Genomic DNA, 27585 nt, shown 5'->3' on the forward strand with positions numbered 1-27585 from the left:
TTTCTCAGCAATAATCACTGACTCTATGATGTATTATTTAAAAGTATGATAACAAACAAACAGAAGAAGTAGTAGACAAATATGAGTTACGTCCCTCCATGACAGGCGGCGGTTTCTAAGGACGCTTGAATGTCGTGAAGCAACCAGAAATCTGTGACGAGGATCGGCGTCCCATTGGACGATATAGCCTTCAACTCGCTGCTGTCAACCTATGGAGACACGTGTTAGTAATTATGTACTCTTAAAGATATTTCATGTAATATACTGAAATAACCAGTGATAAGAAACGCATGTTTAAAAGCAATGGCTGATCTCATGTTGAATTTTGAATAAAATGCCTTCAGCTCGCTGCTGTCAACCTATTGAAACACGTGTTGGTAATAATTTTTTCTATTTGTAAAACTGACTGAAACAGTAACTAGAATCGCATGTTTAAAAGCAATGTCTGATTTCATGTTAAATTTTTAATAAAATGCCTTCAGCTCGCTGCTGTCAACCTATTGGAACACGTGTTTGTAATTATTTTTTTTCTATTTCATACAACTGACTGAAACAGTAACTAGAATCGCATGTTTAAAAGCAATGTCTGATCTAATGTTAAATTTTCAATAAAATGCCTTCAGCTTGCTGCTGTCAACCTATTGGAACACGTGTTTGTAATTATTTTTTTTCTATTTCAAAGAGCTGATTAAAACAGTAACTAGAATCGCATGTTTAAAAGCAATGTCTGATCTCGTGTTGAATTTTTAATAAAATGCCTTCAACTTGCTGTTGTCAACCTATTGAGACACATGCTAGTGATCAATTTCTCTTAAAGATATTTCATCGAATCGACTAAAACAACTGGTAACTAGAAACGCATGTGTAAAAGCAAAGGCAGCTCTTAAGTTAAACAAGCGACCTATGAAATCTGCTTTATTCGTTTAACACGGTAAACGTAGCCCTGGTCGCCAAAATACATGTAGCTACATGTAACACCACTGGTCAACTTCAAAAATCAAAATCATTACCGATGACAGTTCCTATTCAAAGTCAAAATTTAACTTACATCAGAGCCCACGCCGACGGCGTATACTAGGACCCCCTGATGGTGAAGCAGCTGCGCCTCGTGTTTTGTATCGGCAGGATCCGCCGACTGTCCACCCGTGATCACGATCACGATCTTTGTTGCGTTTGTTCGAGCGCCGTTTTGTGGTTTGAAGCTATTATCTCGGACAAACTTGAGACCAAACGACGTATTGGTTCCTCCCTTCGAAAAGAAACAACTTTCTGCTATATTTATTTTGATAACTGTTTTCACGTAGCAGCAAGACAAACATTTGAAAAGTTCTGTACGTCACAATATAGATACACAATTGTATAACCGTTGATGATATAGAGATTAGGGGTTCTAAATCTGACGTGTACGAGCACGTGTACAAGTAGTAAGTGAATCCCCTAAAACATTGCAAAATACGTCATCATTTCTTGTGTTTATATCATTTCCCAAAGCTTTCATCTTGTGTGTGTATTTGAAAGTTTTGCTCTACATGTGCACGTACCCGTAAGCGTGAAAATTTTCAACCTATCCATTTACTTGTACAATATTTATAAACTTTCTAATATCGAGATTAAAATTACCGATTCCACACTATGATATACAGTTTTGCTGCGGAACTTTTCTCGCAGTACCTATAAATTATACTTCGTTCTTAGTTGCTGATGAAAGCTATTGATTTCAAGCTAAGTTATCCCTTATAAATCAGCGATACCTGCATGTATGATATTTTCTGTATAGCGTTAAGGACATCATGGCGGTTGCTGTAAGTGTTTAGGAAGAAGTCGTTTCGAACATTACTGGAGAATGTGACCGAGCTAAACTGGACGTTCTGTGGTCCAATATGGAACTTTCTGGCAAAGTTGTACACAAACTGGATCTCTTTTGCAAAGCCTTCAGCTAGCTCACTCTCAGAGGCGTCTAGCAAAAACACGATGTTTGCCGGCTTCTGTCCACAAGCTTCAAGACGAAAAAAAATTAAGAAATAACTTAAGGTAAATGGAGTTAACTGTCGTTTCATCAATATTCGTTGAATACCAATTTTCGTGGATTTCGTTGTTAAGTTGATCCACGAAATTAAATGTTCATTAAAGTGCAATTTCTATGAAAATTTTGTATTGATAGGGTCACTGGCCACGAATTTTCGTATCCTCGAAACTCTGATTTTCCCTATATCCACGAAAATTGATACCCTTGAATATTAATGAATCCACAGTATGTGCTTAAAATTGACTTGGTCACTTAGATATGGTGATGTTCAATGTAGAATAACATATATTTGTTTTACCTGCAATTTTCTTTCTTTCTTAAAAACCATACTGATAAATGTATCTGACATTTAACATGTACTTGAACACATATAAAAGTCTTATTTCTGTGGATGTTGCTTTTAACCATGGTGTTTAACTATTAATATCAAACGAGAGACAGAATTAATAGAACTTTTGTGATATTGGGTGTATACAATTTCGTTTATGTTATTGTTTGTTTGTTATCAATGCATTTTTATGCATTGATTTCATAACAAAACATATAAAAAATTATCTGAATTTCAAACCTAAAGCCTTATTGTTAATTCAACAGCAGAAAAAAAACATGGAAATTTAGAAATGGGAACAATTCATATTTTTAAAAGGTGTGCATAATTCAAATACATATAGGAAACTACATGCCATGCAAAATAATATATCGTTGATTTTAATATAAATAATAATCCATAAAATTAACTCTCGTCAGTTCTTCAGTACTTTGATTTGCTTTTATAATCAAAACGTGTGTTTCTGAAGAGATGCTAAAATTATTATTTAAAAAAATCAACGATTTGGTATTTTATTTTAAAATTGAATGTACTGTTTATAACAAAAAAATGGATTATGTATCAACCTGCATGTTTCATCGTTTTTCAACACTCCTTTTTTTTATTTTCTCTTGTCGGTACTGTATATATATTCGTATCTTAGAATTTTACAACAGTTTCAACAATCATAAGCAAAATACAAGAAGTAGTTACCCCATAAAATTATGTTGGTTATGTGCAGATACCCGATGGGCGTGGTCATAATGACGCGAGGGAGCGTAGCTTCCGAGTGTCGTTATGACCACGCCCATCGGATATCTGCACATAATCAACAATATTATATGGGGTAAGTTACTTGTACCATAGTTTACGATTATTCATTATATCTTATTATTATAGTTATCAGGAGTGCACTTGCCTCTAAACAATACGGTGCCATTGCGTTTGTTTTTATATATGTACATTGTAGTCCGTGAATTTCCAAAATGACTTTCTATCCCCGACAAACATTGATTATTCTGTATTTATTTTTTAAATCATAGTAATAATAAATAGATTAAATTCTCATTGTTATATTTTTATTTCATATTCATTCATTCACCAACTTATAGTAGGCTATCGATATTTGCTTCAAAGAATTGAATTTATTAACATAATTTCATATTTACGAACCCTAAGTTGTGCAATGCTTCTGTTTAAACAATTAAATTTAAATTGATGAAGGTATTTAGCTTTTTCAATATGATATTTAAAATATACTCAAAATCAATAGTATACATGTTTATTTTTTAAATGGCTGAAAAAAAAACATCTACAGATATATACTGAACAAAATCAATCAATAAGCAAAAAAAAAAAATAATAATAATAGTTGAGAAATGCATGTCGCGAAACCATGAATGGTATATGTTAAATCCGATTGGCTATCGCTATTCACTCTGTCCACAAAACAAGTTTACTATTCAAATGCGATCCTCTCACGTGATTGACTCTCTACAAAACTTTTCCACAGGATACCCCTCTTTCATTTAACACGCGTTTCTTCTTGTCCGCACAAATGGATAAGAATATCAAAATACAGTCTTTCCGACAAATCTTCAGGACACAAAATAATTGCCAATACTGGCTTAAATTAAGAAACAGTAAAAACTGTATTTTAAAAGCATGCTACGATGACATGGTAAAAAATGATGACACATGGGTTTCAAATATTAGGACAGAATTGTGCACCTTAGACTTGGCCGACTTATATCACAGAACTATGACAGAATCTGTTACTTTTTTTTAGATATCATAATATATTATATGATAGAGTGTGTGATGTCTTTAAACAAAAAGTTGTTAACGATATGAGCAATGCACCAAAATGTATATTGTATAAACATGTTGTTGATTATTTATGTTTATATGTTTATCTAAAGAGATCAATTCCTGTAAAATATCGTAAATTAATTACATGCTTGCTGTTTTCTTCTTATGACTTACATGTAATGGTTAAAACAGGGAGGTATAATACGGTGTAATTTACAGGTGATTGTCAAAAAATGACTTTTGCAACTTAAATAAAAATAATTTAATTCTGGTTGTAACGCGCTTTCTGATTGGCTAAAAAATTATTTTTTATCAATAAAGAATGTTGCCTACGTCATAGTAAGACTAACGTCAAAAACGTATCCATACGCCTGACGTTACGTTTGAATTTTGTACAATTTTGCGTCATTTTTAAGGTTAAATGACTGTTTTTATCTACAGTGAAGAGTAAAAAAATTAAGTTATAAGCAATGAATTCAATATTTATTAGTTTTTTACGATATAAAATGGTTTGAAACAGTTTACGCTTTTATATAAACCGCTTCGCGGTTTATAAAGCGTTAACTGCCCGAAACCATTTTATATCGTATAGAACAAATAAATATTGAATTCATTCCTTAATTGAATATGAATTCCATTTTTACTTATTTGTCCTTCACTTCGTAGTTTGAGAGAAAAGTATATTAAAAAATACTACTCCCAAAAACCAAGTGTTGATAAAGTTATACAGTTACTATCTACTTCAAATACTAAAGAACTGTGTAATATAGTGAAATATTTCTATGATGCAAACAAGCATCAAACTCTTAATGTGAATAATCAAAATTGATTATGTACACTTTCTGTGTCCTACTGTATTTTATAATTATGTATATGTTCATATGTATAACCTATGAGATATTTGTTTCTTAGAATAAAGATTTTGAACCAGAATCTTTCAAAACAAACCATTAATGTGAATCTTATGTAAATTAACTAATTTTAATTTTAGCGATACTTCCTACCGGGTTATATCTTGCTAGCTCTTCTTGTCATAGCTCGTGCGCATATGAATAGCAGAAACCGACTTTGGATGTTGATCGTTATCTTTCGATTGGACGAGTTGTCCGTAGATGGCTTATCAGAGTATTTTGTTCCACTAACTTTAGCGGAGGGCGGACGGACTGCGTCGGTGTAGGAATCATGTTAAAACGGTCAGTTTGAAAGGTAATAATATCAACTAGAAATAATACCCCCCGTAAAAATAAAAGATAAAGCGTTCGGTGGTAAGGGAGAGGGGATGCATGTGTGTGTATTTAAATATGAGAAAGTTTCATTTAATGAATTGTCGTTTGGGTCTAATTAAAAAAGTAACTTTATTTTGATATCGTTGAAATAAATACTTTATTATGTATTCATGTCAACAAATATCTAGACGTTGTAACATTGTGATACAGGCCACTTAGTGTTAGGTAAGGTCTTATAACGGACACAGAATTAAAAAATTAAAATCCTTAATGACAGCTCAGAATGTTTTCAAATAATGTAAAATAGGAGAAAACATGCTATGTGGCTGAATTGTGTTATTGAATAACTTTTAATACAAACATTTCATTCTCTGCAATTCAAATTAAAAAATGCATTACTAAAAATAAACTTATATGAAATAAATCGATTGAAATAACGTATCCTAAAGCTGTTGACAATCCAATTTTTTGTTTTGAAATATTACACCAATAAGTTTCGATCGGCACGCAGCATATTACCATTGTCAAAGTAGATCAATACAAAGTGTAGAATAACGTATGCGAGGCTGTATATTGTTAGGCAAACACGAACAAATTATTCTGTAAACTATATTGTAATCATATCTGAAAATGTCAAAAAAAATTATGTGTGGATCAAAACAGTCTGTTTACTACTACCACTTTTTTCAAATTAAATATTAATGTTTAATATTTAACCCTCTGAAATGTGTAAAAATATATTTAGGCATCTTTTTTTTCAATTTACAGATGTACAAAAGGTTTTTACCCACTAAGCTTATTTCATTTGCTTTAAATTCACAGCACTGTGTATAATAAAAGAAGATAGTATTATTTATGCCCATCTTCCAAAATATGAATTGCACTAAAGGTTGCTCTGTTTGATGTGACATTATAATTGACAACAAACTCACAGTTTGAAATTGAAAAAGGCCATTTGTTATTAAATGACGAACTTGTAAAAATATTACAATTATATAATTTGACAAAATAAACTTGCAGTAATACAAATGAAATAACTTCAAAAATTCCAATGAAAATGTTAACATCAAAGGTGGGGTAAGGTAAAAATGCCACCCACTTCAAAAATAAAAAATACATCTGAAACCAAAGTTCCTGGATGATATTAATATTAGCCAAAAGTAACAAGAATTTGATCTAATTTTTACAAATGGGGAGAGGTGGGCGGGTTTGCTTGTAAAAATGTTCCCTGCAATATGGCGCCGACCTTAAATCCAAATTGATACTGAAGCTAGCCCAGATGGTAAACACGCGATATCTTAGAGATTTATTAGAGTTATCCCGCTTGACGTATTGTATGTACCAAGGAAATGGGCATAAAATTATTTATGAAAATAAATAGCATTTAATGTACTGTCTTTTATTTCATGTAGGCCTATTTTCTTAATATCCGCCCATTTGACACACTTTTTGTTTAGCTTAGTTTCATAGAAAACATTAGAAATATTTTACTTTTTTTTAAGATTCATACAATACCATACATATGGAAAAATAAAAAAATATTTTTTTACCCCCTGCATTTTGCTTTTGAAATAAAATCTGCTATTCCGAATCTGCCTATTCCTATCTAAAATCAAAGTACTGAAGTACTGACGGGAGTTGATTTTATCGATTATTATTGACATGTATCTTAAAATCAACGATATGTTATTTTGCTTGGCAAGTAGTTTATAATCTTTATTTGAATTACGCACATTTTTATAATATGGATTCTCGGACTTTTCCGACAAGAATATCCAGAAAACCTCGTATGAATCATGTGTAATATTTAAAAATAGAATTGATTTCATCAAACTATGTATCGTTATTCGAAAAATTTCAAAAAGTGTATAGATCCAACCAATAATGAACTCTAGTCTCGTTCAACCAGATGCTCGGCTGTCTCCGTTGATCTCCGACAAGTAATAGACACTAGGTCACGTGATAGCTCGATGATGCGACCTCTAAATATAGACTGACTCTGCTTGTCGGAGATGTACGGAGATAGCCGATGGTTGAACGAGAATATATTGAACTCTGACGTAGGAATACTTACGACTGCACTTCTAAATTGTTCATACAATTTAAAATCTGACTATTTCTTATGTATTTATAAATAAGTTTCCTTTAAAAAATGCTTCACCGTACATTACATCGAATTTATCGATTATTTTCAAGAACTAACTCTTGTCAGCGGTGATGATTTGTGCTTAGGTCCAAACACTGTTTCACTTTCGGTTTGCCAGAGTAACTGCATAGAAGAGTTGATTAACATCAACTCCCAAAAATTCTCTAAGATATTATCATACTTTTAATAATTGTGTATACATATTAGTGAAAACAACTTTGTATTTTTTTCGGCTAGACTTTGAAATTTGATCTATGCCTTCTTAATTTTTAGATGACTTTAAAGTTTATTTAGATTTGACAAATTCATTACATCGCAAGAATATTTGTAGCAACAAATTTATATGGCCTCGCTTCTTTCTTTATCATTTATATCAATTATTGTTATGTTAAGAAATACGGAGCCCTTTAATAAGATTTTGATTGTTACAACAGGGGAAAGAGAATTGGAGGTCAACAAAATGCCCATAAAAACTGCCTTTACGCGGGGGTGTTAAGGAAGCATATGGATTCTGAGTTACATGTAATTTCGTGATATCACAAATCTTAGTTATTATGTAAATATTCAATTATCTAAGCAACGAAACGTAGACCAAAAGCAAATAAAAATACTGAAGTCAATTTTTTTTCAGAAATTAGTTTGTATTACGTAGATTTATACATTGATGACGTCATGACTAAAAGTTGATGTCGTGTGAATTTCATCGGAAAGCATTGTAAACATATTCAAAACATAACTAATCTAAGAACTCTAATAAAATATTGTGGTGTGATTTATTGAGAATGGGACATAAGAATACTAGGAGAGATGCTAGTTTTATCAATCATTGGCTAAAAGGTATGTAAATTTGCTTTTATTTCTCGGCCAGGCTTTCCTCTGTCGTTGTTTACGATATAAATATCCGACTATAACAACACTACCCCGCATATATTGAACTTTGAATTTTATATGTATCGTTAGTTTGATCAATGCTTAAAATGAAAAGTGCTGCTAGAATCCCATGTTGTGTGTTGTTTTGATGCAACTTGCCGTTTTCCGTGCAAACTTTATAAAAGTTGGGAAGGTTTTACGAGAACTGGATGAATAACTATTGAATTAAGAAAAACATAGGATTCTAGCAGCAGTTTTGATTAAACTGAGATGTTTTGCCTTCACTTGGTATGTTTATTTTATTTTGGAAACCGCGGGGTAGTGTTGTTCTATCTCATTTTATGTTAAGGAATATACGTAAGCTATTTATAGTTGTCACGTGATAATGCACCAATGTGGCAGTAATGTACTACCCGATTTTATAGCACTTACATCTATTTCAAAGGATAATACTAAGTTTTTGATCGTATTCAAAATAGTTATTTAATTTCACGATTTTGAATATAACAGTCAAAATAAGACGCTAAATTGCCCATATGCTTCCTTAACACCCCCGCGTAACATTAAAACATGATATGTTAGGCGAGAAACTATTGCTTAGTAAAGAAAACATGATATTTTGGCGTTATAATTTGATTTTTTTTTCTCTATCCAAAGGAGGTAAATATGGCCTTAAAATGGCTAAGAGCATCCAGATTAATTGAATAAGTAAATCTGCACTGGCACATGGCATAAATGAACCTGATCAGACATACCTGCATATTAACCTTCGTTGGGCAAGGGAACTTATGCGAATGTTGTGTTTCATGAACAAATTTAATCGGACTGATCTTTCTTCAACAATTTACGTGGCGTCATTTCTTTCTAGTTTTTGACAAATTCAATTTCGATCAAAAGTAAATGATTGTAACACAAAACATAAATTTGTAGGATGGTATTCTGCTTTAATACCAGGCTGTTGCCTAAAATATGAAGCATGCATATGCTTTGGTATGAAAGCAAAACTTATCACGAAAAGAATATACATTACATAGTCCGAACATATCTCCTCCAACAACTTAAGCAAATAAATTAATAAACATTGTTGCTCACGGATGTTTTGAATTATTGAATTTCAAGATTCTCTCGCTAGCATTGATATTTCGGCGGCACAATTGCAAAGTTTTTTCTTAAAATTTCATCTTTCATTGCTTTAACATTAATAACCATACAAAAAGCAATTTAACCTTAATCAGCTTCCATAATTTGAATTACTTGGCACTAAAGCACTATTAATAATATGGAAAAAAAAAATTTTTAAAGTGTACCAATTTCATCCAATACTGAATCTTTCAAACCAAACCATAAAAGATAACTTTATTTATTATTCAATAATTAATGACCAAATTTACGTGTAGCAATCTTTCCTATCGGCTTATATTTTGCTAGCTCTTCTTGTTGTTGCTCATGCGCGAATGGAAAGCAATAACCGACTTATGGTTTTGATTTTAAGCTCTCGATTGGACGAAGTGACGGTAGACGGTCGAATTTCAGAGGGTGGGGTAAATATACCCACTAGTGACCACAGACCTCAAACCCCCACCCCCCACCCCCAAATAAAAGTGAAATAAAAATAAAGTAAAGCGCTCCGTTGTATGGGAGAGGGTGTTAAAATGTGTGTATGTGAAAATAAGAATGTTTAATTGTCGTTTGGATCTAATTAAAAAAGTATCAAAAGTAAAAAAGAGAAATTTAATTTCGATCAAAATTAAACAGTTGTAACATAAATATGTAAGATGATACTCTGTATTTAACTTAATACCAGGCTGTTGCATAAAACATGAAACATGCTTTGGTTTGAAATCATTAAATTTGAAATCTGTTTCCAAAGGCATATTGCATTACTCAGTCTGAACATATATAAGTACATAGTTAAGTGAGGTAAGTATTAACGTTTAAAGAATTCTTATAAAGAATATTCTGTATAGTTTTCATATCTAAACGTGTCGGAAATCTTTAGAATGGGAAGTCTTGTATGTTTAATGGTGGTCGGATTCTTATCTGTTGTCATACAATACACAGCAGGTATTTTGTTTTGATATCTAGAATCTTGGTACTCTTGAAAGTTATGATACATTTTAATCAATCTGAACATTATCAGAATACCAGATTCTTGATTTAGTATAATGTAAAACACTTGTAAATTTTTCAAGCTTCTTGTTTTGTATATATATATATATATATATATATATATATATATATATATATATATATATATATATATATATATATATATATATTTGACGAAATTTTAATTTTACAAAACAATGCCTCGATTAACACTCGTTTATATTTCAATCAACTTTGTCTCATATTACCAAATTTTTGTTGTTGAGAGTTCGAAATCAAAGATATAAGGTTTCAATTTTCTTTAAACCCAGGAATACGATGCCAGCATCCGTGGATACCTTTTGGGAGGAACTGTTATTATTTTTCATCGAAAAAACAAGTTACATTCTTTGTTGCAATGGTAAGACGTTCGTATCATTGGTTTCTTTTTATTTTTACTTAATTTTTTTTTCTGACTCCATCTCGGCTGTATATCTCAAAATCATTTCGTCCAATTTCAATGAAATTTCAGAGCTTTTATAAAGTGACCTTGCCTCAATGATATTAAAGTTTCAGCATTTACCTCAGTTCCGTTCAAATTTGACGGCCATTTTAAATTTTAAAAAAAGTGATTTTGTCTGGAAAAAAATCTCAATAAACTTTAAAGATATCGCTTTGAAATTTTAATTGGTGATATATGTATCAATTATATGGTGTACTTGGGGTTTAAAATTTTATTCATCAATTTTGTTTAAAACTGGAAGTAGTTCCAATTTTTGGAAATTTTTATTTTTTTTAGCAAAAAAAAAATACAACAGTGTTATAGAATTTGCCATGGTGAATTCAAATCTGAAATCTGTTTAAAAATCGAACGGTGCATTTAAAAAAATATTGGGGATTAAAAATCGATTTTTCCGGAAATTTTGATTCAGCGTTCTAGGTTTAAAAAATAGCGTAAAGTCCAAAGTGAAATTAACTCGTACCAAAATAATTCGGTTTTTGTTAAGTCTTACTTTCACACGTTCGGATATTTTTGGTTAAGTCGTTCTTGAAATCGTAAAGGTTTTTTAATTCGCACTAAGACTAATTCCGATTTTGTTAGGTCGTACCAAGAGTTATTCGGGTTTTTTTTTATTTCATTATTTTTTTGGTTTGAGTTACCATGTTATTGGTTTAAGAACTCTGCTTCTTACAGGAACAACTAGCTTTACTCTTGACATTAACGGAAGATCCACTCGTTGCTTCGGTTTTAGAATTAATTATACGGTGACAGCAACAGTGTATTACATATACAGGTTTGACTTTGTTAAAATGTGTTTGTTAAAAAATATTGTAAGTTTATAGTGTGAATTATACATGGTAGTTTAAAATTTTCATTAAAGTGCACAATATAAGACGTTAAACATATTGGCATTCTTTCTCATTATATAAATATATATATATATATATATATATATATATATATATATATATATATATAATTATATCTACGTATTTGAAAATGATTCTCATCTTTTATACGCCTATGTTTTTAAACAGGATGCTTGTGACTCAATGGGAGGGCATCTTCTTGAAATACGAAATAAACTGGAAGAGAATTGGATTTCAAAACAAATTAAGAAGAAAGGTACAATTGTTACACAAAAACAGTCATGACATCTAAAACTGTTCCAACGTTTGATGAATCTCCAATATTCCAACATCTAAAAATATTGGGGAAAAATGATTGAAATTGTTAGTGTAAACATATGTTAAAATACGCTTAATTATCGTACGGTAGAAATGTTACCCTCTGGTAAATGAAATTTAATTGACTCTCTAAATAAAGCCAGGGAAAAGTTGCCTGAGTGCAGATAATTTAAAAGTTTAGGACACAATTTCCTTGCTGTCTATGAGATTCAATGCAATGTGATAGATATTGTTTACTAAAAAGGTAACATTAATAGTGCCTCTCTTCGGAAAGAAAATGATATATTTTGGATGAAAATTTCCAATGTTACCATATATAGCTTGGAATTTATTTTATTGATTTCGTTTATACAAATATAGTCCTTGTAAGCAGTGGTTAAAATATAAGTATAAATTCTGATTTCAAATCAATGCAAAACAAACCGTACACATTATGTGATTTATGTAGATGATATAAAATATTAACAATAATAATATTTTTGTTAATGTATTTAAAAAATATGTTTGCTACATAAAAAACGAATCTGTTCAATTACAAAGACATATTTCAGCTAGTTTAAAAGATACGTGGGAATGAAAAACCGTTTAATTTTTTTTTCAGGCTACAATCGCGGGGTGTGGTTAGGGTTTCATGATATGAACCACGAAGGGCAATTTGTGAGCTTGTCTTCTGGCGGGGGAAATCTTTGCTACAGTAATTGGCATCAATGGGAACCGAACGATGCTGGCGGTGAGGACTGTGTAATGTTCATACGTCAAACAAAGACCTGGAATGATTTAAAATGTTCAAAATATTTAAATTATGTATGCAAAAAATAAAAGATTTTGATGTTTTAGCACTGTTTTATCTGAACTTTATCACTAACTTGAACTTTAATGAGAATGTACATTGTGCAAGCTGTGTAAATTATAGTCATTGACCTTGTTGGAAGAGTTGATTATGAAGGGGACTAAAATACCTAGCACGACCATTTTGACCGAAGTAATATAACTCTTAGTATGAAAATAAAAACAAGAGGCCCATGGGCCACATCGCTCACCTGATGAACAATAGGTATGATAAAATCAGCTTAATGGAGTCATAATACAAACTATCGACACAATGTACAATAATACATGTAGATCCTGTATAAATAAAATCCATTTTTTCCCTGGATATTCTTATGTTTATAATCATTAGTCCCTTTTCTAACAGGATGATTTTATAGTCATATCATATGTTGAGTATTGCAGTTCTCAAAAAGATCCTTAACAGTACTTTATATATGGGATATAAACCTACATCAAACTCTGAACCTTCTTGTGAGGCCAAAGAATTGTCCTGGGGCCAAAGTCTTAACAATTACAAAGAATCATCTGGCTGATTAGTTTCTGAGAAGAAGATTTTTAAAGATTTACTCTATATATTCCTATGTTAAGATTTGACTCCCCATTGTGGCCCCACCCAAACCCCGGGGGTCATGATTTTCACAACTTTGAGTCTACACTACCTGGGGATGCTTCCACACAAGTTTCAGCTTTGCTGGCTGATTAGTTTCTGAGAAGAAGATTTTTAAAGATTTATTCTATATATTCCTATGTAAAAATTCGACCCCCCCCCCCCTCCCCCATTGTTGCCCCACCCTTAGTTTCTGAGAAGAAGATTTTTAAAGATTTACTCTATATATTCCTATGTTAAATTTCGACTCCCCACTGTGGCCCCATCCTACCCCCAGAGGTCATGATTTTCACAACTTTGAATTTACACTACCTGAGGATACTTTCAAACAAGTTTCAGCTTTCCTGGTCTTATGGTTTCTGAGAAGAAGATTTTTAAAGATTTACTCTGTATATTCCTATGTAAACTTTCGACACCCCATTGTGGCCCCACCCTACACCCGGGGGTCATGATTGTCACAACTTTGAATTTACTCCACCTGAGGATGCTTCCACACAAGTTTCAGCTTTCCTGGCTGATTAGTTTCTGAGAAGAAGATTTTAAAGATTTACTCTATATATTCCTATGTTAAACTTCGACCCCCCATTGTGGCCCCACCCGTACCCGGGGGGTCATGATTTTCACAACTTTGAATCTACACTATCTGAGGATGCTTTCACACAAGTTTCAGCTTTCCTGGCTGATTAGTTTTTGAGAAGAAGATTTTTAAAGATTTACTCTATATATTCCTATGTTAAACTTTGACTCCCCATTGTGGCCCCACCCAAACCCTGGGGGTCATGATTTTCACAACTTAGAGTCTACACTACCTGGGGATGCTGTCACACAAGTGTCAGCTTTCCTGGCTGATTAGTTTCTGAGAAGAAGATTTTAAAGATTTACTCTATATATTCCTATGTTAAATTTTGACTCCCCACCGTGGCCCCATCCTACCCCCAGGGGTCATGATTTTCACAACTTTGAATTTAAACTACCTGAGGATACTTTCAAACAAGTTTCAGCTTTCCTGGTCATATGGTTGTATTTTCCCAACTTTGAATCCCCTTAGGCAAAGGATGCTTTGTGTTAAGTTTGGTTGAAATTGGCCCAGTGGTTCTTGAGAAGATGTTGAAAATGTGAAAAGTTTACAGACAGACAGACGGACAGACAGACGGACAGACAGACGGACGACAGACAAAATGTGATCAGAATAGCTCACTTGAGCTTTCAGCTCAGGTGAGCTAAAAAGAAAGGTACGGAGTCTTCTGTTTCAAATCAGGCATTAACTTTTTACCCAAAACGTTCGTCAACACCAATCATTGGTGTACCTGGACATTACGTCCATTGTCCATCATCAATGGCTTTAAAACAACATGTGTCTGTATTTACATGTGATAAAGATTCTCGATATGAGAATTTGACTTGAACAATTTACAAGAAAGTCGAATCACCTTTTGAAGAATTAAAAAATATTCCCATACATAGTTATTTACTGTCAACTGCATGGAAATCGAACAGAAGATTTCCATATAAACTCTATTTCAAGAAAATAATCACTTAACGAGCATTGGTACTCTTGCCAGTTTTCTTGAGTTAATAAACCATTCCATACACAAAGGTGGATAAAGGTAAATGACAAAGGTCTGTGTCTATTAATAACGTTCAAAAAAGTTAGATAAGTATCTCGATTATTACTCTTTTGATAATCAAATTTTTGGTGGCCATTAATAAAAAAAAAAACCAAACCAGCCAACCAACCAATCAAACATACACCCCCACCTCATTTTGAAAATCATTTACATCATAAATGGAAAAAAAATGTTTTTCATGGATTTTCTTATCCGTCAAAGGTTTAGAAATAAGTCAAATAAGAATTTACGTTTAATCTCTTTATGTAACGTACTTTTACAAGACGTCGATTCATGTCTAATTATGTTTTAAATGAATAAGCAGGTAAAACACCCTCTTAATAAAGTACTTGAACCATTATATTGAACAAATGTACGCATAAACATGGAACTAACCTTAATTACATAACAAAGAATTGTGAACTGTATATCTTGTCAATAACTCTACGACTGACACTCATATTTTGGTTGTACATTAAAAATGCATTATACTAAAGCATTTTAAAAAAATTTTAAAAATAATAAATCTAAACAAATTATTACCACACCCCTTTACACCAGTTGGTCATTTAGAATTTGCAATTCTATAAGAAATTCGTGACCATACCAATGTTTATTTTGAATTTGCAATGATATATACCATTGAAATGAAATAATGACAAAACAAACGTTTCTCAGCAATAATCACTGACTCTTTGATGTATTATTTAAAAGTATGATAACAAACAAACAGAAGAAATAGTAGACAAATATGAGTTACGTCCCTCCGTGACAGGCGGCCGTTTCTAAGGACGCTTGAATGTCGTGTAGCAACGAGAAATCGGTGACGAGGATCGGCGTCCCATTGGACGATATAGCCTTCAACTCGCTGCTGTCAACCTATGGAGACACGTGTTAGCAATTAGTTACTCTTAAAGATATTCCATGTAATATACTGAAATAACCAGTGATTAGAAACGCATGTTTAAAAGCAATGGCTGATCTCATGTTAAATTTTTAATAAAACGCCTTCAACTCGCTGCTGTCAACCTATTGAGACACGTGTTAGTAATTTATTTTTTTCTATTTCATAGAACTGAGCAAAACAGTAACTAGAAAAGCATGTTTAAAAGCAATGTCAGATCTCATGTTGAATTTTTAATAAAATGCTTTCAGTTCGCTGCTGTCAACCTATTGGAACACGTGTTTGTAATTATTTTTTTTCTATTTCAAAGAGCTGATTAAAACAGTAACTAGAATCGCATGTTTAAAAGCAATGTCTAATCTCGTGTTGAATTTTTAATAAAATGCCTTCAACTCGCTGTTGTCAACCTCTTGAGACACATGCTAGTGATCAATTTCTCTTAAAGATATTTCATCGAATCGACTAAAACAACTGGTAACTAGAAACGCATGTGTAAAAGCAAAGGCAGCTCTTAAGTTAAACATTAAAATGATACCAAGCGACCTATGAAATCTGCTTTATTCGTTTAACACGGTAAACGTAGCCCTGGTCGCCAAAATACATGTAGCTACATGTAACACCACTGGTCAACTTCAAAAATCAAAATCATTACCGATGACAGTTCCTATTCAAAGTCAAAATTTAACTTACATCAGAGCCCACGCCGACGGCGTATACTAGGACCCCCTGATGGTGAAGCAGCTGCGCCTCATGTTTTGTAGCGGCAGGATCCGCCGACTGTCCATCCGTGATCACGATCACGATCTTTGTTGCGTTTGTTCGAGCGCCGTTTTGTGGTTTGAAGCTATTATCTCGGACAAACTTGAGACCAAACGACGTATTGGTTCCTCCCTTCGAAAAGAAACAACATTCTGCTATATTTATTTTAATAACTGTTTTCACGAAGCAGCAAGACAAACATTTGAAAAGTTCTGTACGTCACAATGTAGATACACAATTGTGTAACCTTTGAGGATATAGAGATTATGAGTTATAGATCTGACGTGTACGAGCACGTGTACATGTAGTAGGTGAATCCCCTAAAACATTGCAAAATACGTCATCATTTCTTGTGTTTGTATCATTTCCCAAAGCTTTCATCTTGTGTGTGTATTTGAAAGATTTGCTCTACATGTGCACGTACCCGTAAGCGTGAAAAATTTCAACCTACCCATTTACTTGTACAATATTTATAAACTTTCTAATATCGAGATTAAAATTACCGATTCCACACTATGATATACAGTTTTGCTGCGGAACTTTTCTCACAGTACCTTAATTGTACTTCGTTCTTAGTTGCTGATGAAAGCTATTGATTTCAAGCTAGTTATCCCTTATAAATCAGCGATACCTGCATGTATGATATTTTCTGTATAGCGTTAAGGACATCATGGCGGTTGCTGTAAGTGTTTAGGAAGAAGTCGTTTCGAACATTACTGGAGAATGTGACCGAGCTAAACTGGACGTTTTGTGGACCAATGTGGAACTTTCTGGCAAAGTTGTAGACAAACTGGATCTCTTTTGCAAAGCCTTCAGCTAGCTCACTCTCAGAGGCGTCCAGCAAAAACACGATGTCTGCCGGTTTCTGTCCACAAGCTTCAACACAAAATAAAGAAATAACTTAAGGTAAATGGAGTTTACTGTGGATTCATCAATATTTGTTAAATACTAAATTTTCGTGGATTTCGTTGTCAAGTTGATCCACGAAATTAAATGTTCATTAAAGTGCAATTTCTATTAACATTTTGTATTGATAGGGTCACTGGCCACGAATTTTCGTATCCATGAAACTATGATTTCCCCTATATCCACGAAAATTGATACCCTTGAATATTAATGAATCCACAGTATGTGCTTAAAATTGACTTAGTCACATAGATATGGTGAATGTTCAATGTAGAATAACATATATTTTGTTTTACCTGCAATTTTCTTTCTTTCTTAATAACCATACTGATAAATGTATCTGACATTTTACATGTACTTGAACACTTTATAAAAGTCTTATTTTTGTGGATGTTGATTTTAACCATGGTGTATGACTATGACTATAGATATCAAACAAGAGACAGAATTAAGAGAACTTTGGTGATATTGGGTGTATACAATTTCGTTTATGTTATTGTTTGTTTGTTATCAATGCATTTTTATGCATTGATTTCATAACAAAACATATAAAAAGAATCTGAATTTCAATCCTTAAGCCCTATTGTTTACTCAACAGCAGAAAAAAAACCCATGGAAATTGAGAAATGGGCGTTGTTGGTTTTTTTTTATCATTCTACTTAACAGTTCAAAAGAACAACATCATTTATAGAAAATAGTTGAATGGAAGGTCTAGTTTTGGACTTCTTGGTTAATTAAGCACTATGATGTTGCGCATGCTTTTACTAACCATTGTATTTAACATATCTTGTCGGAGAAGAGTGTTTTGCATAGCGGAGCCTTTGTATGATTTATTTTCATTGCGCAAGAGTGTAACCAAGATTTCTACAGGAAAAAGTCAAATATGAACTTCCGGTATATGGTTTTAAGAAGAAGATAGGCGTTGTTTATCAATATAAGAGCTTGGTTTGAAAGTTTGACGATATTGTATGTGGACAAATCATTTAATGAAGAGATCAGTCAGTTAGACATAGTCTTATTACAACTGTTTACTTTGATTGGCTGTGTGTTTCATAGAACCATGCGAAAACCTGATCTTTTAGGGGACTGGATTGTCCTCGCCTTTGTTCGACTAAATAAATCGTCTTAGGAATGAAAGCTTTAAAAATATGGGGGGGGGGGGGAATAGAATTTTATTTTACTAAATAATAGTTGATTACTTTAAAAATCATATACAATTTTATCATAGATCTGATGAGCAATGTGGTGTACATCAAGTTTTCCTAAGCTTCAATGAGATATAATATTTTAATGCTGCGTGTTTTTTTAATGAGAAGGAGAAACAACAAAGTTAATCTTTATGACAAGAACATGACATGCATATTGCATTTCTATCGTCCAATTGTATTGTTTTCGTGAAAAGTGAAAACGTTTTCTTTTGTAGATACATCTGTAAATTTAAAAAAACACTTGACTTTTTTTGTTTTGTAACGAATTGTAATGTTTCTTTGTTTATTCGATTTGATTTGTTTAGTTGTTTGCTTTAATAAGCAAAACGTGTGTTGCAAATCAGTTTCTGAAAAGATGCAAAAAAAAGTTATATTAAAATATTTAAATGATTTGTTCTTTCATTTTAAAATAAAATCTACTATTTATAACAAAAAAAATGATAATGTATCAACGTGCATGTTTCATATTTCAACACGCCTATTCTTCATCTTTACTTGTCGGTACTGTAAATACATGTACATAGTTTCTCAGAATTTTATAACAGTTTCAACAATTACAGGCAAAATACAAATGTTACAAAATGTTCATTTACAGTAAACCAACTTTCATTCGCATGCAAGAATTTTTGCGAGGTTAGCAGGAGCTTCGTCCTTGCGAATATAACTCGCCGCAAAGTACTTTAATTTCTCTGAAATATGTTGGGTTGTTTTTCAGATAAGCTTCATGTTGATCACAAAAATGAAACACCGCAAACCAAATTATCCCCAATAAATCGCAAAATAAAGTCTCGCAAATTAAAGTCGCGCAAATAAAAGTTGGTGAACAGGTTAGTGTATAACTATATACTACCTTGTTTGACTGTTGTCGTAGGAAGGGCTGAAATTATAGAAACCAAATTTGTAAACAAAAAGAGTTCAATACATCAATTGGGCAAGGTACAGTTCTGTACGGAAAGACGGAAAGAAAGAAACTAAACGTTATTGGGGGGAAATTTGATTTTCTAATTTAATCTATTTCACAATGACGGTAACAAATGAAGCATCTTTGAAATGCACAAATAGTTTGACCTGGCCCCGGCGCCATAAAAGTTAGACAAGCTCACTTTTGATCTCAGTCTCACTTTTACCAATGGAACATATATAGTGGACAAGTGAGATCGAGATCAAAAGTGAGCTCGACTATCTTTTATGGCACCGGGGCCTGATACAGTACAACGGTAGAGATTGTTCAAAATGTGAAATCACTGTAATGTAAACAATGACGTCATTATAATGGTTGGCCATAAACTTACTTGTGGTGGTCGTTGGCATTGGAGTTGTTGTAGGTGGAGGGACTTTCACTGAAAGCAAAAGGGAAAAAAAGTCACACATACGATAATTTAATGAGATTATAAGCGCGTATGAGGCGTTTTCCCCAATAAAGCTTATTAGTTTTGAAACCATTAATATGCAGTTCTTTGTAAGTTTCAGCAAGAAAAGAGGTACAACTGCAAAACCGATTTGACATACATTTGCAAATGGCGTCTACAATGTTGGTATGAATCGATGCTAGGTCATTTGTTGACGAAATCTTGTACACGTGATCTCCATCTGTGGCGATCTGATTCAGTTCTACACCATCAACCCAATGTCCCATCCCAATAACAAACACCTCCACACCCATATTGTGGAGCTGGTGGGCTGCTCTTATGGTCTGGTCGGGCTCAAGAGACCGACCGTCTGTTAGAACAATGGCGATTTTGGCAGATTCAGAACGAGGCCCATACGTCACGGTCTGGTGGCCATGATGGCCGTGATGAATGCTGTGACTCTTTACCTGGAAAACATGGTGCGACAGTTCGTTCAATCCACTATGTGTGTTGGATTCGCCGTTCATCCAATGGATTCTTGCAATCGCGTTTAAAAGCGATTCCTTGTCGGGATACTGGTTGAAGAAGATATCAGTTCGTGCCGTGGTTGCAAATTGAGACACAGCCACCATCGTGTCGTTAGAGTTGATGGCAAATTCGTTGGTCACCATAGAAACGAAGTTGCGTTCGTTGTCAAACTGTGCTCCAGACTCGCTCCCAGACGAATCGATGAGAAACGCAATGTCCGCCGGATAATCTCCACAGACTAAAACAAACCAACGCCATCATGACTTTATCAAGTCAACTTAGAGAGTGTTTTGCTCTTTTGAACTTCTGATGATAGAAGAATTCGCAATTCAATTTCAATGATTCCAAAAATTGTGAAATGCATGTAAATAAATATTGATTTTTTTCTTTGAATTTTTTTTTCAGTTCGCATGTTCTGGTATACGGATGAAAAATAAATTTAATGCATTGTATTTTGGGTTTCCCTTTTATCAATAAACCTACAAAGTTTGATCAACATTCTACAAGTTTCACTTTATACTTGATACTGAAAATGCATATTTACTCTAAGCACCTCTGTTTCAAACAAATCGTAAGGTACTGTAAAATCATTTATTTACGGGGGGGGGGGGGGGGGCGATTTTCGTGGATTATGAGTTTTTTGCTTATTCGTGGGTATGTAATTTCCTGGATGCATCGGTGTTCAGTTTTAGTAAGAAAGATTACTCATTCTGAATTTGTTTTCGTTGAGGTTGTAAATTCGTGGGGGAGGACTACCCACGAATACCACGAAAATTGAGCCACCACGAATTCTAATGTTTACACAGTATCATAAAGTATGTCGATAAATGAATTTCCAGCCTCAACATTTTTTTAAAGTCTGGATTATTATTGTAAAGACTAATTTGACTGAACCTTTTTAGTGCAATTCAATAGTTTAAAAAATCAAATCCTAAACAATCACTTACATCGAGATAGAAAAACCCCAAAATTGAATATTAACTTTGTAATCAAAATATCTTCGTTGTTCCATTTTGCATGAAATTCATAATTTAAAAAAATGCTCAAATAATCAGAAACATCTCGATAAACAAAATAATGGCAGACAGTTAGACACAGACACAAAAGATTTTTAATCAAAGGGACACAACTCACGAGTACAAGTCTTATCCACCAGCTCCACTTCCAGTGTGTGGAGAAGGTCAAAGTTGTTGACCACGAAGCTGTGATTTCTGTCGGTAGCGATGATGTGGAGCTCGTTCACGTCTATGGCGTGCCCTATACCGATAGCGATGACCGTTACGTTGGGGACGTTGTGGAGCGCCATGGCCGCCTGTACCGTCTTTGAGTTGTCATTGGACCGTCCGTCTGTTAGCACGATGACGTATTTGGCAACGTTTGGTCGAGCACCGTGATTGGCTGGTTGCCAAAACGAAAAAAAATATATAAAGAAATGTACGCATGTAATTTCTGGCTGGTTGCCAAAAAGAAAAAAAAGAAGCAAAAGAAATGTTCGTAATTTACAGATTATCAAATATATCAAGACAAGTAAACAAAAGATTTTTTTCTGTGGCAGTAGTAGTTATATTTCACTTAGGCTTATCATTTTGAAAATGAACGTATTCAAATAAACAAAGTGATGATAAAAAATAGCTACAATTTGGTTGAATATCTTAAACAGAACAGTAAATGATTCGCGCCGGTTAAGAATGGTGTTCGATGGGGTGTCAATTTCAAACTGTTACCGTCCCAAAAAGGCACTACACAGGCATAATACTGAATGTCAATTATAAAGAAAACTTTACTGCCTTTATATTGGAATGACGTGAAATATACGGCGAACCGTACGCGCATAATTTACGCACATGTAACAATCCGTTGTGCAACCCGTTGCCAAGTTTGATGCTTACGCTGAGGGCATTAAAACAGACTATAAACAGCGTCTAAACCAATCAGATTTCAGTATTTAACATCAAAGTATGATAAACCTAGTAAATGTTTGCAAGCGTATTCAACTTTTTTTCTCTTTAAATTTTGATCCATAGCGCAATTGTGCGAACGCATCGAGTGTATTACATATGTTGTTGTATATTTGTTTGATAATTACCTTGTAGTACATTATTTCGGACAAAGTTCAGCCCCAGGTCAGTATACGTCTCACCGTCCGTATACTGAATCTTATTGATGGCATCAAGAACGCTCGCCTGCGTCGCATGTTCGTTCAAGTAGAAGTTCTTATGGACTCCGGTAGAAAACGTCACAGCGGCAAACTGGGCTTTGTCCGCCCCTACCTCGAAATTGGACGTAAAGTTAGAGATGAAGGCGAGCTGGGTTTTGAAGCCTCTGGTCGTCTCACTTCCGGAAGAATCCAACAGGAATACAAAATCCGCCGGAACAAGGTCACATTCTGGTTAAAAATGAATAATTTGATTACATATTTTATTAAATAAAATACCGGTAAATTTACATGTATTTACAGTTAGATAGGGCATCGAGTCAAATCTGTTGTGTGAATTGTACAAATGCGTGGTGTCTCTCGGCATTAACTTTTGTCATTGCAATTTCATTCCATAGTTAAACTAAACGTATAGTTATATGAGAATCATATATATGTATATATATGGCGCTGCATTGCACTTGATGATACATGTTTTTTTTTTACTGTTGTTTGGAATCAGAATATTTGAAGGGTTGAATAACATGATTAAATAAAACACAACCAACCCGAAACTTCCTATTTTTTAATTTTGATTTTTTTCAATTTGAAACGGAATTTCCTATAAATATTCGGCTTACAAAATTAAAGGATCAATCGAATAAATTTTACACGTAGAAAGAAGGTTAAAAATAAATCTACAGTACAGCGACAACTACAGTACAGCGACAAATCACGAAATGTTTTTATCAAGATAGTGTTACAACACCTCGCTAGTTCTTAAAAGTCAATAACAGAATATTTGAATTTGGACTAAGCAATTTAGGATACTGTGGTTTCATCAATTTTCGTTGAATACCACTTTTCGTGGATTTCGCTGTTAAGTTGATCCACGAAATTAAATGTTCATTGAAGTGCAATTTCTATTAACATCTTGTGTTGATTGGGTCATTGGCCACGAATTTACGTGTCCTTGAAACTGTGATTTTCACTTTATCCACGAAAATTGATACCCTTGAATATAAATGAAACCACAGTATTTGAATTTGGACTAAGCAATTTAGGATATAGCTTGCATTTGATGAAATTGCCAATGTTGAACTTCTACATGTATTTCTTTGCTTATTTTCCAGGGTACATTATGTCTGTAAACCAAACAAAACAGTAATGATCATTTTTTTTTAAAAACATTAATTTTAATACAGTAACAGCACATAATTTTTAAGTATTTATGTGGCAAACGTTTGATAGAAATAGCTTTTTTAATGTCACAATTTTATATTCTTTTGAGAAAATGGAGTTTTTTTAATTCCAGTTATTCCTCTTGATAAAGGGTCCGTGCTCCTTAAAACACCATTTTTGAGTACAACAATCAACCGTAATAATATAAAAAAAAAATGATAAAAAAACCCACTTTATTCCTCACGTTATCTAGCATGTGCCCTCTCCAGATCTTTATTATTCGGAAATGTTGCTATGTACTTTTCACTACTGCTATAACCTATAGTACAATGTACATGTACATATTATATGCAACTATTCCAGGTCCGCGTGTCGTAACAGATGCAGAATTTCACATTGCAACAGAGCCCAATGGTTGCATTGAATTTCTTTCATTTTTTTACCAAAATATCGAAAAAAGTTTACCTTCAAGAACCTTATAAGGTTTGTAAGTCTATAAGTCTATTATTTTTTTAAGGCACTGACCTGCTTTGTATAAAGCCTGAGTGAAGCCAAGAACCAAAAGTAAACTACATAGCCGTAGGGTCGCCATGATTCACCGCCGCGTCTCGAAAACCAAAGGAGGCTAGTCAATTCACGTACAGACGATAAAAACCTACAGGTCGACAAATTCGGTGTGGCATTGACTTATACAGGCGGCCCATACTATTCTTTATATGATATTATATGGTAATATAGATATGATAATTTTTAAGTCGTGTCTATTGCATGATTCGTTTAAACTAAACCTACTAGTACATTAATAATATGCTATATGATAATATTATAGAATCGTGTCCTTAAATTTGTATGGTGCGTATTAAGAGGGGGTAGATGTCGTGGCCATGCTTAGACTATATTAATTTCCATGAAAAGAAGAGCTCTGTTTTAAAATATAAGAAAATATTCAAAATTTGTTGTGAGGAAAAAGTGCCCCCCCCCCCCCGGTACCCGATGCTACGTGCCTGTTTCTAGAAAAAACTCTGTAGACAAAATCCTTAGGCCGACCTATTTACATGTAACATACATGGCACTTAAATGTTCATGAAACATTAACTTCGCGTACATATACATGTATACAATATAGATCTAATAATATGTATTTATAGATATGACAAATATAATATTGCTGGTCGGCCTTTTCATGATGCATATATAGTAAAATTACCAGGACTACGGTCGTGTCTTTGCATAATGCCTATCAGTGAATGGGGCTATGAACCGACGAGTTCAGTACTTACATGTAACTCCCTACATGTTACGTATTATAGACACAAGAGAATTATATCATGAATAATTTCGTAAAATGTAGGGGGAGAAAATCTAGAAATGCTGAGGGCAAGCATCAAGTTAGTACAGTAAATTACAAAAAAGCTAAAAAAAATAAGTAATGAACTCAATATATACCAAAGTTATACTCTAATAACCTGGGTTGGAACAATTCACTCTTTTAATAACGCGCTTCACGGATTATATAAAGCGTAAGCTGCCTTAACCCAGGTACATGTAATACCTGTATAACATGGGTAGACATTTAGTTCATTTCTTGAATAAAAACATAATAAATATATGTTTATCGATAGATTGAGTCTTGAGCGGAATGATTTGAATGTTTGAGAAGGCTATATACCCAGTGGACTTATATAGTCAACATACCTATATAGATACATGAAGTTTTCAAATTATCCAACAGACCTATATTGATAGTCTACATATAATATTACAACCATCAAACCTAGATAGTTCACAAATTATCCATAAGACCTAGATACATGTAGCTTACAAATTACCCATAAGGCCTAGCTGGTCCACAAATTACACATCAGACTTAGAAAGACTGCAAAATACCCATCATACCTTCTTTAGAATTTGAAAAAAAAATTAGTATTTTAGTCATACAAATACAATATTAATATAAATATCAATACATCGTCTAAGAATTCCTCGTTATGATTCTGAATATTAGTGTTTTCCAAGGATGTGGATACATGTAATAACTTAATTAAGCTACTTACCTAGTACATAGAACATAGTTTTATCAAACTTATATCAATCATTAATTTTAAGATATATCATCTGGAATTGGCCATTTTACTCTTTTTTTGTACGAATGTGCAGGCAGGTAGCATCGTTGAACGTGGACAGATTCATTCAAGCAAAAAAAGGAGACACCTTTTAAAAATATTCAAAATCCTTATCCGTGGGCGGGGGTGGGGGGCATAGTATATATTATATTTAACTTCAATTATTGGTTTTTATTTGTACATATCTGACATCTATATTAAAATATAAAAGATTAAAAGTAGATCACGACTTGTACAACGAAACCTTGTGATACCAGTAACGCGTAAAATAATTGTTACATATCTGCCTAAATTCAGTTACGCAACCAACTTTTAAAAAAATGTAAAATAAAACGGAATCATGTATTTGAAAGAAATGTTATCTTCTTTTGGATGAGCAGCCATTTTTGGAAATATTTGTATAACATGAATTGAAAGATGATAACACGTGTGATTCACGTAATATGTTTCACATGTTTAACATTTGTAGATTCAAACTCACCATATGTCAAAAATGATCCGGGTTTTTTTTAGTATCCTCGCAGTTTTCCTTTCCATCCGACTTTTTATCTAGCTTAAAAAAAATTAATTCTAAATCTTACCAGCTTTAAAATCTGCTTGAACAAAAACCAAAGAGGCTTGAACCAACAGGAATGCAAAAACTCCTTTCATTGTATTAAATATGGCTGTTCAGTGTTCAAATCCTTAAGGTGTTTTGACATTTAATTCAGCGGGCAGCATGTAAATCTATATATATATTATATAATATTGTTCTACTAAAAATAGATAGCAAGGGTCATTTGAAAATAAAGGGGGAGGGGGGGGGGGGGTCAGCGACGAGCATTACGTGATCCAATCAAAGGTCACGAGAAGAAGGCGTGCGCATATGTACGTTGTAGAGTCTTCACATGCGCTTGTTTTCATTGTACAACAAGACTATTTGAAACTTATAGTTTACTGACTCTGTGTACTCAGTAACTTATCTATTTTAGGGAAAAAATGTGACAGAATAGAACTATATGAACTTTTGTAATACAAAAATGGGAAGATTAAGTACAACAGGTTATTTTTGATAAGAAAAATTGTGAAAAATCGTAATTAGTCTGTTAAATACAGAAATAATTTGAGTTGCATTTATCGATTAAAGCTTTTTTGACTTTTGTTTCTGTTTAGTTTTGTTTTTAGTTTTTTAGCTTGTATTTTTCAATTTTTAATTTACTCTGAGAGCATTCGCAAATAGTGTTAACAAGGTAGGCTATAAATGGTAACCTTATTGAACTCCAATGTGGAACCTAAACTAACCA

At 33.2% G+C, this 27585-nt stretch overlaps 2 protein-coding genes across 4 annotated transcripts; one reads left to right on the forward strand and one right to left on the reverse strand.

The window, feature by feature from the left end:
- Positions 1–27010, reverse strand: LOC128173410 (collagen alpha-6(VI) chain-like). 3 transcript variants are annotated; one of them, XM_052839083.1, is made up of 9 exons: positions 26884–27010; positions 22950–23249; positions 21998–22261; positions 20496–21101; positions 20279–20326; positions 19837–19863; positions 1752–1996; positions 1049–1249; positions 1–209 (listed from the first exon to the last, which is right to left on the reverse strand). In XM_052839083.1, exons 1-9 carry the CDS (start codon positions 26951–26953, stop codon positions 87–89), a joined length of 1884 nt encoding a protein of 627 aa, XP_052695043.1. In that variant the 5' UTR covers positions 26954–27010; the 3' UTR covers positions 1–86. The 3 variants fall into 3 exon arrangements, with proteins under 3 accessions (XP_052695043.1, XP_052695042.1, XP_052695044.1); XM_052839082.1 differs by lacking the exons at positions 1–209; positions 1049–1249; positions 1752–1996 and adding exons at positions 15893–16088; positions 16804–17004; positions 17504–17748; XM_052839084.1 differs by lacking the exons at positions 1–209; positions 1049–1249; positions 1752–1996; positions 26884–27010 and adding exons at positions 15894–16088; positions 16804–17004; positions 17504–17748; positions 24705–24845.
- On the forward strand, positions 10388–12983 carry LOC128173411 (perlucin-like protein). Its single transcript, XM_052839085.1, has 4 exons — positions 10388–10451; positions 10808–10896; positions 12015–12102; positions 12766–12983. The coding sequence occupies exons 1-4, from the start codon at positions 10388–10390 to the stop codon at positions 12981–12983; spliced, it is 459 nt and encodes a 152-aa protein (XP_052695045.1).
- Positions 27011–27585: the final 575 nt, after the last annotated feature.

The sequence above is a fragment of the Crassostrea angulata genome, chromosome 2 (genome assembly GCF_025612915.1).
Source record: "Crassostrea angulata isolate pt1a10 chromosome 2, ASM2561291v2, whole genome shotgun sequence".
In the NCBI taxonomy this organism is placed as follows: domain Eukaryota; kingdom Metazoa; phylum Mollusca; class Bivalvia; order Ostreida; family Ostreidae; genus Magallana; species Magallana angulata.